The following is a 13,783-nucleotide window of genomic DNA, read 5'->3' as shown; positions in this document are numbered from 1 at the left end:
CCTGCCTCTGCCTCCCCAGTGCTGGGATTAAAGGCGTGTGCCACCACCGCCCAGTCATCTGGATCTCTTTTAAAATAAAAAAGTGACTTTCATTTTCAGTTACATGTATTTGTGTGTCTGTGTGTGGTATGTGCACCAGTGCACTGCCCACAGAAGCCAGAAGGGGGAGTCACATTCTCTCAAGATGGAGTTATAAGTGGTTGTTAAGCTGCCTCACAAGGTGCTAAAAACTGAACATGGGTCCTCTTGTAACAGTAGTGTGAACTGTTCACTGCTAAGCCATCTTTCCAGCCCTGAGATTCTTCTCTTTTTTTATTTGCTTTTTTAAAATTTTGTTTGTTTTTTCAAGACAGGGTTTCTCTGTAGCTTTGGAGCCTGTCCTGGAACTAGCTCTTATAGACCAGGCTGGTCTTGAAGCTACAGAGATCTGCTTGCCCTTGCCTCCCGAGTGCTGGGATTAAAGCACATGCCACCACCACCTGGCTTTTATTTGCATTTTTATGTGTATATAAGTGTATGTACACAACACACATACAGGCGCCCAGAAGAGGATCATAGGTAGCTGTGAATGTCCATGTGGGGCCTGGGAACCAAACCCTAGCCTTCTCAGAGTAGTAAGCACTGGTACCCACTGAGCCATCTCTCCAACCCATTTGTTTGTCTTATGTGGGCCTTGAACTTCCTCTGTAGCTAAGGATGATGATGACCTCTAACTCTTAATCCTCCAGCTTCAATTTTGTAAATGCTAAGATTACAGGAAAAAAAAAAAGATTTAGCTGGGCATGGTGTCACATACATGCCTCTAATCCCATCACTTGGGGGGCAGAGGCAGACAGATCTCTGTGAGTTCAAGGCCAGCCTGGCCTGGTCTACAAAGCAAGTTCCAGGATGGCAAGGGTTACACAGAGAAACCCTGTCTCTAAAAACAAAACAAATTACTTATTTTATGGTTATGTGCCTGAGCATATATGTGTACGTGCACCATATGTGTATAGGTGCCTGAAGAGGCCAGAAGAGTGTGTCAGAGCCCCTGGAATTGGAGTTGAAGGGTAGCTGTGAGCTACCGAGTACACGTATTGGGAACCCAACCTGGATCCTCTGTAAAAGGAGCAAGTGGCCCTCAACATTGAGCTATCTCTCCAGCTTTGGGAACTCAAGAGTCTTTTAAGACATCCTGCTTTTAAGACTTACCAAAGGTCAGAACGACTCAAAATAACCTGAAAAGAACAAAGATAAAGATGGCAGAGTGTGAGAGCAAGAGATCACGTGTAGAGTCTTGAGAAACCGCATACCTGATTTCTCTGATTTCCAAATTTCCCAAAGCTACACATATAAGATTGTAAACATCAGGCACTGGAACTATTTGTAATACTGGAACCTACATAAAGCAAAATTATACTCAGTCATTTACAGTTTCATGAATAGTTTACAAAAATTTATCACATTCTTTTATGTTATTGCAAATGAGCATAGGGTCTTGCTTATGCTAGGCAAACACTTTTATAACCAAGCTGTAGCCCTGGCCTTTTTACTTTGTATTTTGAGATAGGGTCTTATTTAGCTGTTGAGGTTGGCCTGAACTTGTGATCCTTTGCCAGCTAATCATATTCTCTTTAATTTTCATGCTATCAGATTTAATTTCCAACATTCAAACAAATGTGAAGGTTTGTCACTTACTACCCCCATTTAGCATTTGTGTGTGTGTGTGTTTTGAAACAATGTCTCACCTGACTGACCTGAACTCAATGTGACCATTCTAATTAGTGAGTTCTAAGACAACAAGAGACCTCATTTCAAAAAGCAAGATGGGCCGGGCGGTGGTGGCACACGCCTTTAATCCCAGCACTTGGGAGGCAGAGGCAGGCGGATCTCTGTGAGTTCGAGACCAACCTGGTCTACAAGAGCTAGTTCCAGGACAGGCTCCAAAGCCACAGAGAAACCCTGTCTCGAAAAAACAAAAAACAAACAAACAAACAAACAAACAAAAAACAAAAAAACAAAAAAAACAAAAGCAAGATGGACAGCTAATGAGAACTAACCCACGTGACACACACATGATGCTGTCCTGTGGTCTGCACATACGTGTACTTGAAAACATAGGTGCATTACCTGCACACATAAATATACAGGAAGGGAGGGAGAGAGGGAGAAAGAGAGGGAGGGAGGGAGGAACATTCATGTTTAGAGGCTGGACGTGAAGTTCAATGGCAGATCACGAGCCTATTAGCATGAATAAGGCCCTGGGTGTAATCCTAAGAGTAAAAAGATTTTTTTTTTTTTGGTTTTTCGAGATAGGGTTTCTCTGTGGTTTTGGAGTCTGTCCTGGAACTAGCTCTTGTAGACCAGGCTGGTCTCGAACTCACAGAGATCTGCCTGCCTCTGCCTCCCAAGTGCTGGGATTAAAGGCGTGCGCCACCACCGCCCGGTGAGTAAAAAGATTTTTAGTCACTGTGGAGGCAGATATTCACTGTTACCTGTGTGCAAAGCCCAGTGTTCAAAGCTGTGGGCATAGAAAGAACAAGGAAAGAGCACGAGTACATATAAAGAATATACAGATAGGACAAGCATATGGTATGTGCCTATAACCCCAGTACATGACAGATAGAGGCAGGAGTTCAAGGTAAGCTTTACTACATGGGGAGTGCCAGGCCAATCTGGACTATATGAGACCCTGTCTCCATACTTTCCTTTCTCAAAGAAAAGAATAGATAGAAAGAAACAAATGTTCATATGATTTAAAAATCTTATATAGGGGCTGGGAAGATGGTACAGCAGGTAAAAATACTTGCTGTACAAGCCCGGTGACCTGAGTTCAATCCCAGGTGCTGGCATTTAAAGGAGAAAATAATTCCTGAAAGCTGTCTTCTGACTTCAAAACACATGCTGTGGCATGCACACACCCATGCACGCATAGATGTGCACACACACACACACACAATAATAATAGTAGCAATGACAGTAATAGTAATATTTCTAACTGTAACTACGTTAAGAGGTGTATGAAGATGAATAAAGATAATATACAGAAAACAGAATAGTGTTCTGAAGAGGAAGAAACACAGCTATCAGCAGTTTAGACTGTAGAATAGACACAAATGCAAGCTTCCCAGAAGACCCACTGCAGAACTCCACTTGCATGTGTGCATGACGAAACAATGTATGATGCTAACTGTAACATGAATTCTAGTTGGTCTTAATAATAAAAACCCAGAATCAGATATAGGGGTTAATGTTGAAGATCAGAGAAGGGTTAATGTTGAAGATCAGAGAAGCAGAGTGGCCAGATACTATAGAGTTCTTTTACCTCTACCAATGCTCAGACTGAAGGGGTGATTCTGTCCTCAGACTGCATCTGTCTCCACCAAACCTCAGACTGAGCTCCTGTCTCCTTCCATGTTATCTTCATCTCCCTACTCACTCATATCCCTTCCTGTCTCCACCTCCCTAGTGCTAGGATTAAAAGTGTAGGATCCCAGGTGCTGGGATCACCTTTGTGTGAGCTGTTTCTCTTTTAGACAGATTCAATCTCATGGTTTAGCTCTGAACTCTGATCTTCAGGCAAGCTTTATTTATTAAAACATAAATAAAATATCACTAAAGCTATACTGGCATAAGATGGTGAGCATGTGGTGCTCAGTATAAACTTTCATAATAAATGCTCGAATACAAATTTGCAATGAGTAGTCACAGACTAAGTTGTCCATCCACACTGTAAACCCCCCTTTCAGTCTAAAGACTGGACATACCTCTGTGAAGTGCCAGGTATGAACTTTTTCCCACTGCAAAGTATCCAAAGGTTTCCAAAGAGAAACTACATCTTCACAGGCAGTTACGATACATGGCTCCTTAGCACCAGCTCTGTCCCACCACACAGCACTCACATCCACAGAACAGGAACTGGAAGGATTCTGTCCCAGAAGGGTAAGTTATGTTAAAGTTCTGCTTAGTGAAAAGAGTAAGTACGAAAAGGATGAGTTACAAAGATGAGAAGAAGCATCAGCTAAGTCATATGAAAGTTTTATGCAGGTTCTAAGAAAGAGCTTTATAAATTTTATGTCACAAAACAAACAAAAAACCCAAAACCATCTACCAGATTTACACCATGGTAAATGTAAAAAAAAAGTCTTAACTCCAGAACTAAATTGACTACGTTCAATTCTATAATAGAATATATTCCGATTTAGCCACAAAAAAAGGAGAGCCCACAAGAAACTTACCTGTTTGTAAATTAAACGTCCTGATGAACAACTCAGGAGTTAAACCATACACCATAAGCTTTTGTTAAAAGACAGGGTCTCGCTGAGAAGCCTTGGCTGAACTAGAACTTGAAAGGTAGATCAGGCTGGCCTCCCAAGTGCTGGGATTACAGGCATGTACCACTATGCCCCACTTCACTATGCCATTTTTGATTAGGACAAGGAGAGTACTCTGTGTCCAAATCCACAATCATGGTACAAATGGTCTTTTTCAGAAAAAATAAAACATTACATACAACCTAAGAAGTTAATAAAAAAACCAAACAAAACAAAGAGAACAAAGTAAAAACAATGAATGAACCAGGTGTGATGATGCATGGCTGTAATTCCAATACCAGAAAAAAGAGGCACAAGGACCTGAGTTTTTTTTTTTTTCCGAGACAGGGTTTCTCTGTGGCTTCGGAGCCTGTCCTGTAACTAGCTCTGTAGACCAGGCTGGTCTCGAACTCACAGAGATCCGCCTGCCTCTGCCTCCCGAGTGCTGGGATTAAAGGCGTGCGCCACCATCGCCCGGCAGGACCTGAGTTTTTAAGGCCAGCTTGAGCTACACACTACTCCACCTCTAAAGCAAAACAAAAATCAGTATAATCAAGAGCTATATGCATTTGAAAACAAGTATGAACAAAAAAGACACAATTTTAATGTCTGATGCAAAAGGAAATTACTTTCAGAAATAGGGGAGTAAGGACAGAGGATATGCAAAGTACTTATCTATTGCATACAAAGCCCTGGGTTCAATTCCCAGCACCCAACAAACTGGGCATGAAGAAATATATTGTAATCCTAGCACACACACAACTTGGAAAAGTAGAAGGATAAGAAGTTTAAGACCATCCTCAGCTAAATTGGGCCCGTCTTGTATACTTCAGTCCCTGACTCAAATAAATTAAATTAAAAAAATAGGAGAATGGCTGGACAATGGTAGTGCATGCCTTTAATCCTAGCACTCGGAAGGCAAAGGCAGGTGAATCTCTGTGAGTTTCAGGTCAGCCTGCTTTACAGAGCAAGTTCCAGCACAGGCTCCAAAGCTACACAGAGAAACCCTGAATCGAAAAGCCAAGAGAGAGAGGGAGAGAATGAGATAAACATGGTGACACACGTCTTTAATTCTAGAACGTAAGAGGCAGAGGCACGCGGATCTCTGAGTTTGAGGCCAGCCTGGTCTACCAAGCAAGTTCCAGGACTGCCAGGGCTACAGAGAGAAATCTTGTCTCCAAAAACCAAAAAAACCCCTGTAATCTTTAACATATACATTTGAAAATATGAACAAAATGATAAAATTCCATCAGAATTTAAGGCATTTAAATTGACCCGAGTTGAGGACTCCAGGCGAACATGGCCAGTGGAACCAACTAAGTAGAACTCATGGGGCTCACGAGACTGAAGTGATAATCACAGACATTATATGGGTCTGTGCTAGGTCATGTGCATATATATTATGGTGTGTAGTTTGGTGTACTTGTGGGACTCCTAATTGTGTGTTGGGGTATCTCTGACCCTTCTGTGTGCTCTTGGGATCCTTTTCCTCCTACTCAGTTGCCTTGATATGAGGGTTTGTGCCTAGTCTTATGGTAACTTGTTACACTGTGCTCAGTTGATATCCCTGGGAGGCCTGCTCTTTTCTGAAGGGATATGGGAAGGGGGTTTGGGAGGAGTGGAGGGAAGGGCAACTTAAGTTGGGATGTAATGTATGAGAGAGAAGAATGAATAAAATAGATACAAACATACACATGTATATAAACTTGACCTGAGAACAGCTTTGACATAGAGCATAGGTGCTATTCCTACGTACCTGCTACAGAAAAGGAACCTGGAGCCCAGAGGCTAGTCTGCCAGTAATTGGCAGCAGCACTTCTGTGAGTTTGAAGTTTTTCCTCTATACCAGTGATTTCCAACTGTGAAAGACTCCACACCCTCACCTCCATCTCCAAGAACACTCAGAAACATTGGAAGACATTTTTGGACGTGGTAATTAAACACTTACCAGGATGGCCTTGAACTCAGAGATCCTTTTGCCTCCACCCCGAGGGCTGGGATTAAAGGTGAGCACCAGGCACCAGAGGCACCACCACTGTCCGGGGGATTATCCTTTTCTTGGGAGTTTACTATAAAGCCCAATCTGACCTTGAATCTGATAGGAAGCCTACACAGGCCTCAAACTCAAGGTCTACTGTTACTGTCTATTGTGTGATTCTTGAAGAATATTACAGCAGGAGAGCCATGAATGATCCCTACCACCCTCCTCCTCCTCCTCTGTTAAAACATCTGATCTAAATAAATTACTCAGCTCATTTAAATAAACAAGTTCATTTTTACAAATTAAGGCAAGTGTGGTGGAATATGCCTTTAATCCTAGCACAGTACTTGGGAGGTAGGCAGAGGCAAGTAAATCTCTAAGGCCAGCCCATAGGAAGACTCTATCTCAAAAAAAAAAAAAAGTTAAGTTGTTCTTGGGAATAAGTTGGTGCATAAATTTCAGAAAGATAACTCAAAACATAACTACAACTAAATACTGTGATAAAAAATTAAAATCTGCTTTTCTGCATCTGTTTCTCAATACATTTAATAACAAACAAGAAATTAAGACAGCTCAATTCTTCCCAAACTTCTCATCAACACATAACAGGATATTCTTCTGACCTTGAACTTTGAGACTAACTGTAGGCTGCTTGGGGTCCAGGTGTCTTGAGCAGGGAGGCCTGCAACGTCAGTCTGTGAACACAAATTACACCGTGAGTTTACTTCCGTGATGCTTGCCTTTCTCACCACTCAGCAGCACAGCTTCCTCAGATGTCTCCTCTACTAACAACACAAAGGCAAATGTGCTACCTCACCGATGACAAAGACAATAGGACCCTGTTTATATTCTTAAAATACGTAATTTTGGTTGCTGGAGAGATGGCTCAGCGTTAGGAACACTGGCTGCTCTTCCAGAGGACCTGGGTTCAATTCCCAGCAACCACATGCCAGCTCACAACTGTCTGTGACTCTAGTTCCAGAGGATCTAACATCCTCATACAGATATACACGCAGGTAGAACACCAATGATCATAAAATAAAAATAAAGATTATTAAAGAAATACATAATTTAATCACTTATTTTTCCCAGAATGAGCATAACGTTTACAATGAAGTCGTTTCAAACAAACATAGCAAAAAATCTTTATCAATACTGAGAGGCCGATGGTGAGAAAGTCATGCTGCCTATATTCATTAAGACATTTCATCCTTTCAGAGAAAATTTCATAAAGGAAACGATTGTACCTGTTCAATGGAATGTTCATGTAACTCGAGGCATGCATTTCCACAGAGCTGATTTTCTCTGAAAGTGAATGACTCATTGGGTAAAGGTGTTGCTTGGGGGTCAGATTCACTGTCACAGGTAGGTTGTCCTTGCCTACCTGACACATGCAGGCTGGTATCCAGTTTTGGTGAGCTGACTGAACTGCTGCATTGTTTATTGCTATTAGCAAGACTGTTTGTATCTCCCAAGTGAGAGGGTCGTGATGTAGAGCAAGTCTGTCCAACGGTTACATTCTCATTGGTGGCTTGGGAGGCAAAAGCTGGAGTTGTGCCAAGGATGGGGAAAGCAGGTGAACACAGGTAGGCAGTAGATCTGCCACTATGGTTAGGTGCAGCTGTATCTGTAGGAGTGAAAAGCACTGCAGATGAAGAAAGGCCCTTGCTCATAGGTTGCTGTTTCAGGGTTGGCCCTGGAGGGTGTGCTTCTGATGGAGTGGTGAGTTCCTCTTCCAAGTCCCCCACTTCTGAATCTATTTGCAGTGCTTCCAGAGTGGCACAATTTCCTTCCCTAGAAAGTCTCTTTCCAAAGGTTTTGGAGTCAGGAGACTCAATCAGTTTTTCTGAGTAGGACTTTAATTTTTGGAGCTTGAGAGGTCCAAAGTCTTCATCAGGTAACTCGAAGTCTGTGATATTGAGAAAAGACAAGTTGCCTTAAAATTCAGATTTTGTTCTCATAGTGCAATGAAAGCATATCATTACGCCAAAGTACTAAGTGTTATTATTATTCTAGTGTAGATCTGTATATTTTCACATGTGTATGTTCACATGCATGCAGAGACCAGAGGTCTCTACCTCTTTAGGACAAGGTCACTCACTGAGCCTGGAGCTGGTAAGTTCAGCTAGCCTGGTTGGCCAGCAAGCTATTCAGCCACAAAAAGGAGTGAAACACTGATATATTCTACAGCGTGGCCATAACACTGTTATTTTTTAATATTTATGTATTTATTATGCATACAGTGTTCTGCCTGTATGTGTGCCCGCATGCCAGAAGAGGGCACCAGATCTCATTACAGACGGTTGTGAGCCACCATGTAGTTGTTGGGAATCAAACTCAGAACCTCTGGAAGAGCAGCCAGTGCTCTTACCCGCTGAGTCATCTCTCCAACTCCTGGACATAATGCTAAGTAAAAACAAATAGATGCAAAATGCAAAAGTCATCTAACACATAATTCCATTTATCTGAAGTATCTAGAATGCTACCTATCCCCCAGATATCATGCAGTAGATTGGTAGATAGTTGTATATGGACTGGGGATGAAGTAGAAAGCAGGTGCTTAGGGGGTGTGGGCTTCCCTGTAGAATGATGAAATGCTTCTGAACTAGAGATGGCAACTGTGTAACACAGTAAACCAGGAAAAATCAGTAATTGTCACTGGATTGCTCACTTAACAACAAACAGTTAACTTTATGTTATATGAATGTCACCTCTAGTCAAATTTGTTTTGAGGCAGAGTTTCTGTGTAAAATCCTGGCTGTCCTGGAACTCACTCTGTAGACCGGGGTGGCCTCAAACTCGGAAATCCACCTGCCTCTGACCCCCAAATGCTGGAATTAAAAATGTGCGCTACCATACCCAGCTCTAGAAAGCTTTTAATTCTCAAAGACTGATACTGTTTATTATCTCATCATCTTTAGTAAAACCACGTCTCTGGGACTTGAGAGAACGGTTTAGAACATGTACTTTGGTGCTGGAGATTAAGAATGTTTATTGCTTTTTTAACTGTAGCTTTTTTTTTTTTTCTGTAGCTTTGGAGCCTGTCCTGGAACTAGCTCTTGTAGACCAGGCTGGCCTCGAACTCACAGAGATCCGCCTGCCTCTGCCTCCCGAGTGCTGGGATTAAAGGCGTGCGCCACCACCGCCCGGAGTTTATTGCTTTTTTTTTTGGTTGATATTTTTTTTTATTTTTTTATTCTTTTTTAATTAAAATTTCCAACTGCTCCCCGTTTCCCATTTCCCTCCCCCTCCTCCCACATATTGCCCCCTCCCCCCACTCCCCTCCCCCTATCCCCACTCCACTTCTCCTCCCCCTAGTCCACTCCCCCTCCCTCTCGATACTGAAGAGCAGTCCAAATTCCCTGCTCTACAGGAAGACCAAGGTCCTCCCACTTCTATTTAGGTCCAGGAAGGTGAGCATCCAAACAGGCTACGCTCCCACAAAGCCAGTTCATGTATTAGGATCGAAACCTAGTGCCATTGTCCTTGGCTTCTCATCAGTTTATTGCTTTTTTAAAGGACTCACAACCACCTGTAACTCCAGCTGCAACACTTCTGGGATTTGTCGGCAGTTGCATTCACATGCACAGACATATACATATATACACAGTTGAAAATACAATAAATCAGCCGGGTGGTGGTGGCGCACGCCTTTAATCCCAGCACTTGGGAGGCAGAGGCAGGTGGATCTCTGTGAGTTCGAGACCAGCCTGGTCTACAAGAGCTAGTTCCAGGACAGGCTCCAAAACCACAGAGAAACCCTGTCTCGAAAAAACAAAAACAAAACAAAAAAAAAAAAAAAAAAAAAAAAAAAACAATAAATCTAAGGAGCAAGAGAAAAAAAAGAAAAGAATGTGTACTGCTCTTGCAAAAGGCCAGAATTTGGTTCTCAGAATGCACATGGAATAAGCAGCTCATGACTGCCTGTAACTCCAGCTCCAGGGGATCTGACACCTTCTTCAGGTCCCTTCAAGCACTACAATCATATGAACAAACCTACATACATATGCACATACATAAACAACTTAAAACAACAAACATGCCTCTTCTCTGACCCTGCAAGAAGGCAGCACTAGGCTGGGTGTGATGACACAAGCATTTGGTCTCAACAGAAGCAGAGGCAGGCATACCCTTTAGTATCAGTAATCAAGAGGCAGAGCTAAGAATTTTTTTTTTTTTTTTTGAGACAGGGTTTCTCTGTGGTTTTGGTTCCTGTCCTGGAACTAGCTCTTGTAGACCAGGCTGGTCTTGAACTCACAGAGATCCGCCTGCCTCTGCCTCCCGAGTGCTAGGATTAAAGGCGTGCGCCACCACCACCCGGCCCAGAGCTAAGAAATTTTTATGAGTCCCAGGGTAATCCAGTCCACACAACAAATGTCAGGATAGCCAAGGGCTATACAGAAGGACCCTGTCTCAAATTAAAAACAAAACAAAACCCTCAAACCAAAATCAGAAAGTAGCTGTTTTTTATTGTTATTAAAGAAGGTTTTGCTGCAGGTTTTCTTGCTTTATCTTTGTCATGAATGATGCTTTCAAGACATCATCTGGAGAGATGGCTCAGAGGTTAAGAGCACTGGCTGCTCTTCAGGGCTGGGATTAAAGGTGCGTGCTACCACCGCCTGGCCAGAAAGGTTTTTAATGTAGTTTACTAAAATCATAGCAGGGAACTGGGAAGATGGCTCAGCAGCAAAGAGCACTCCAGCACTGGGACTCACAACTATTTATACTCCAATTCCCGGGATCCAACACCTCTTATGACCAACTCTGGCAGACAAGCAGCCCAAACACTCATACACATAAAGGAAAATAAAACCACAACAGACTATTTTGAATTATATATGTAAAAAAATATCTACCTAGGCAAGGTAGCTCAGCACTCAGGAAGCTGAGGCAGAAGGATCTAGTTTGAACTAGATACTGAGAACCTGTCTCCAAATGGAAAATTTCTAGATTTTATTGGAGTGCACAGTTTTTCTTTTGAGACACTGTCTCACTATATAACAATGGATGTTCTAGAACTTCAGAAACATGCCTGCCTCTACTTTATTTGTGATTAATGGTATGCAATACCACATCTGGTCTTTTTTTCTTAAATTTTTATATCATTGATTTAGAGAAGGAAAAGAGCCATGCTTACTATTTTAAAATGAAAGAATTATAGCTCATAAACGAACATCTATGCTCAATGTCTGCCTGTTTATGCACAAAGTTTTATGAGAACATACTAAGTTACATATTGCCTACTGCATCACAGCAGAATAGGTGAGAAAATGACAAGCAAAATAGTCACCATCTATATTTGCAGGCATTTGCTCATCCCCTATTTAAAGCTGTAGTGATCCTGTATTTTCTGTTGTCAGATATGATTGACTTCTGAGAAGATGAAAAAGCTTACTATATTCTTGCCTACTATTCTAAATAATCTTATATTCTACAGACCACAGCATGTTACCTGCAAAAGTTCTCAGGCTTTCTATTACATGATGGATTTTTTCTGTAGTTTTATCTAATACATATTTCATTTTACTTCAAAATACCTACATTAGATTCTACCCATGGAAAGACTGTGCTGTACTCAAACAGGTATTAGTTTGAGTGAGCACACATTCGCTGTGTGAGTGTTTCAAACCTATCACGGAACTCTGGTGCCACACTGTCAGGTTTCAGTCTCAGTTCTACCATCTAAATAAAGTCAATGCACCCTCTCTTTCCTCAATTGAAAGTGGAGATGAAAAGGTCTACCTTGTATAACGCAGTGATTATTCAGTAAGTTACTAGTGCACAGCATTTTCAAGTACCAGGTACACAGTGATGATTAGCTGTCACATCAACCACCATCAAACACAACCCAATTTATATTCAACTTTCTTCTTACCGTGAATAGTTACTTTTCCACTCTGCCACTTATGCTTGGTGAATCTGCCCTTGGACATGTTAAGACCCAGTATGTGGCAAGGAGGGAAGAGCAGCTGACAACGACCCAGTGTGGAGACTCGGACTGATTTTCGTTTTCCTCTGTGTCCTCTGCCAGGTGTAGTAGCTTTCCTAGATTGGCTGTCAGCTTCAGAAGGTTCTGTGGGAGAGCTGACCTCAGCTGACAAGATCAGATCCTGAGAGGGACTTCCTGAGCTGGATCGCCCTGTGCATGCGTCCAACATACTACTTTCACTGTGGTCAGTTTCTTCACCGGAGAGGACTACATTCTTAGTTGCTTTATTTTTGTTTTTAAGCCCTTTCTTCTTGACACCCAAGTGACTTTGAATTACAGCTTCCAGAGCTACTTTTCTCTGACAGTCTGACATACGACGGGTAGTTCTAACATAGTATTCTGCAGGAAACAGAAGGCCTTCAAGCACTGTGTAAGAATGCATTTGACTTTCTGTGGAGGGAGGAGAGATTGTTGCTGGGCTGAGGTTCTTAGATGAACATAGAATTTCATCTTCCTCAAGATCCTCATTTCTACCATCAACAGTGTTACCAGGAGATTTTAAAGATTTAAAGTTTTGGGTAGTATTTGCTGGCAAGTTACTGTGAGTGAGATCATTTATAGAACATGAATTACTTGCCTCTGAATTAGGACTTCCTGGCAGCTGATCATGGATACTCACAGCTTTCTTTACTACTGGGTTACCGGTAAAGACAGTCATTTTTCTGCCTTGTGCCTCCACATTTATGGATGAAGCTGGGCCCTGAGTAGCAATTTTGCAGTAACCATTAGGAGATGTAGGTTCAAGCTGTTGACTATGACTGTTGTCCGACACAGGGCACGAAGGAACTGTAGTCTCCATGGAGACATTATTTCCTCTTACAGGTGTATCAATATTCCTTTCCAATTTGCCAGATGGTGGAATTAATACACCCTCTCCATCAATTTCTGTATCAAGGGCTGGAGGGTAAGGAGTTTTAGTTTTAGAATTCAGACTTAAAAGGCGATTCTCTTCAGGCACCGGGGACCTAGGACTTTTGCTGCTGCTGGCTTTCTGTGTCTTTCGTTGTTTGTCAGGGAGTATGAGAGAATTAATGCCAAGGAAATGTTCTTTCTCCTGTGAAACAGATGTTTTCTTCCACGGCTCCTGTGTTCTCCCTGGCAGTGCACTCCGCTCTTTCTTACCATCGGGACTGTTGATGCCATGCAAAAATTGTTCTTGGATGTCACCTGCTCTTTGTGTACATAATACATCTTCTTGGGCATTTTTATGGTTAAAGGACTGAGGTTTAACATCAAGTATTACAGAGATGTTTTCTCCAGTTTCCTTATCAAGATGGTTGATTTGTAATGTGTCACAAGGAGAGCCTTCATTTATAGATTCTGAGGGAGAAAGTATGTATATATGAAACTCAATTAAGTCTAGTCCCAGGTAGAGCTGCAAGAGAATCAAAAGCAGACTCACACAGAAACATATACATAGCCATTCATGTAGCATTATTTTTACAGTCAAAGAGTGGCACTGGGCATGGTAGCCTCACACTATGAGGCTGAAGCAGAAGGATTGCCATGAGTACAAAACGA

The 13,783-nt window shown here is 42.1% G+C and overlaps 1 protein-coding gene across 2 annotated transcripts in view; it reads right to left on the bottom strand.

Annotated features, from left to right (window-relative positions):
- Palb2 (partner and localizer of BRCA2) overlaps nucleotides 1–13,783 on the bottom strand; it is a 28,840-nt gene that overhangs the window by 11,106 nt on the left and 3,951 nt on the right. The window contains exons 4-8 of one of the 2 annotated variants that reach the window (XM_057777918.1): nucleotides 12,149–13,582; nucleotides 7,521–8,182; nucleotides 6,897–6,968; nucleotides 3,747–3,908; nucleotides 1,293–1,378 (exon numbers count right to left, since the gene is read on the bottom strand). In XM_057777918.1, coding sequence (XP_057633901.1) covers nucleotides 1,293–1,378; nucleotides 3,747–3,908; nucleotides 6,897–6,968; nucleotides 7,521–8,182; nucleotides 12,149–13,582 — 2,416 coding nt within the window. Of the gene's footprint in view, nucleotides 1–1,292; nucleotides 1,379–3,746; nucleotides 3,909–6,896; nucleotides 6,969–7,520; nucleotides 8,183–12,148; nucleotides 13,583–13,783 lie in introns of those variants that run through there. The other variant, XM_057777919.1, reaches the window with a different exon arrangement.

The sequence above is a fragment of the Chionomys nivalis genome, chromosome 8 (genome assembly GCF_950005125.1).
Source record: "Chionomys nivalis chromosome 8, mChiNiv1.1, whole genome shotgun sequence".
Classification (NCBI taxonomy): domain Eukaryota; kingdom Metazoa; phylum Chordata; class Mammalia; order Rodentia; family Cricetidae; genus Chionomys; species Chionomys nivalis.
The sequence above is the reverse complement of the archived record's forward strand: the minus strand, read 5'-3'. Positions and strand labels throughout refer to the sequence as shown.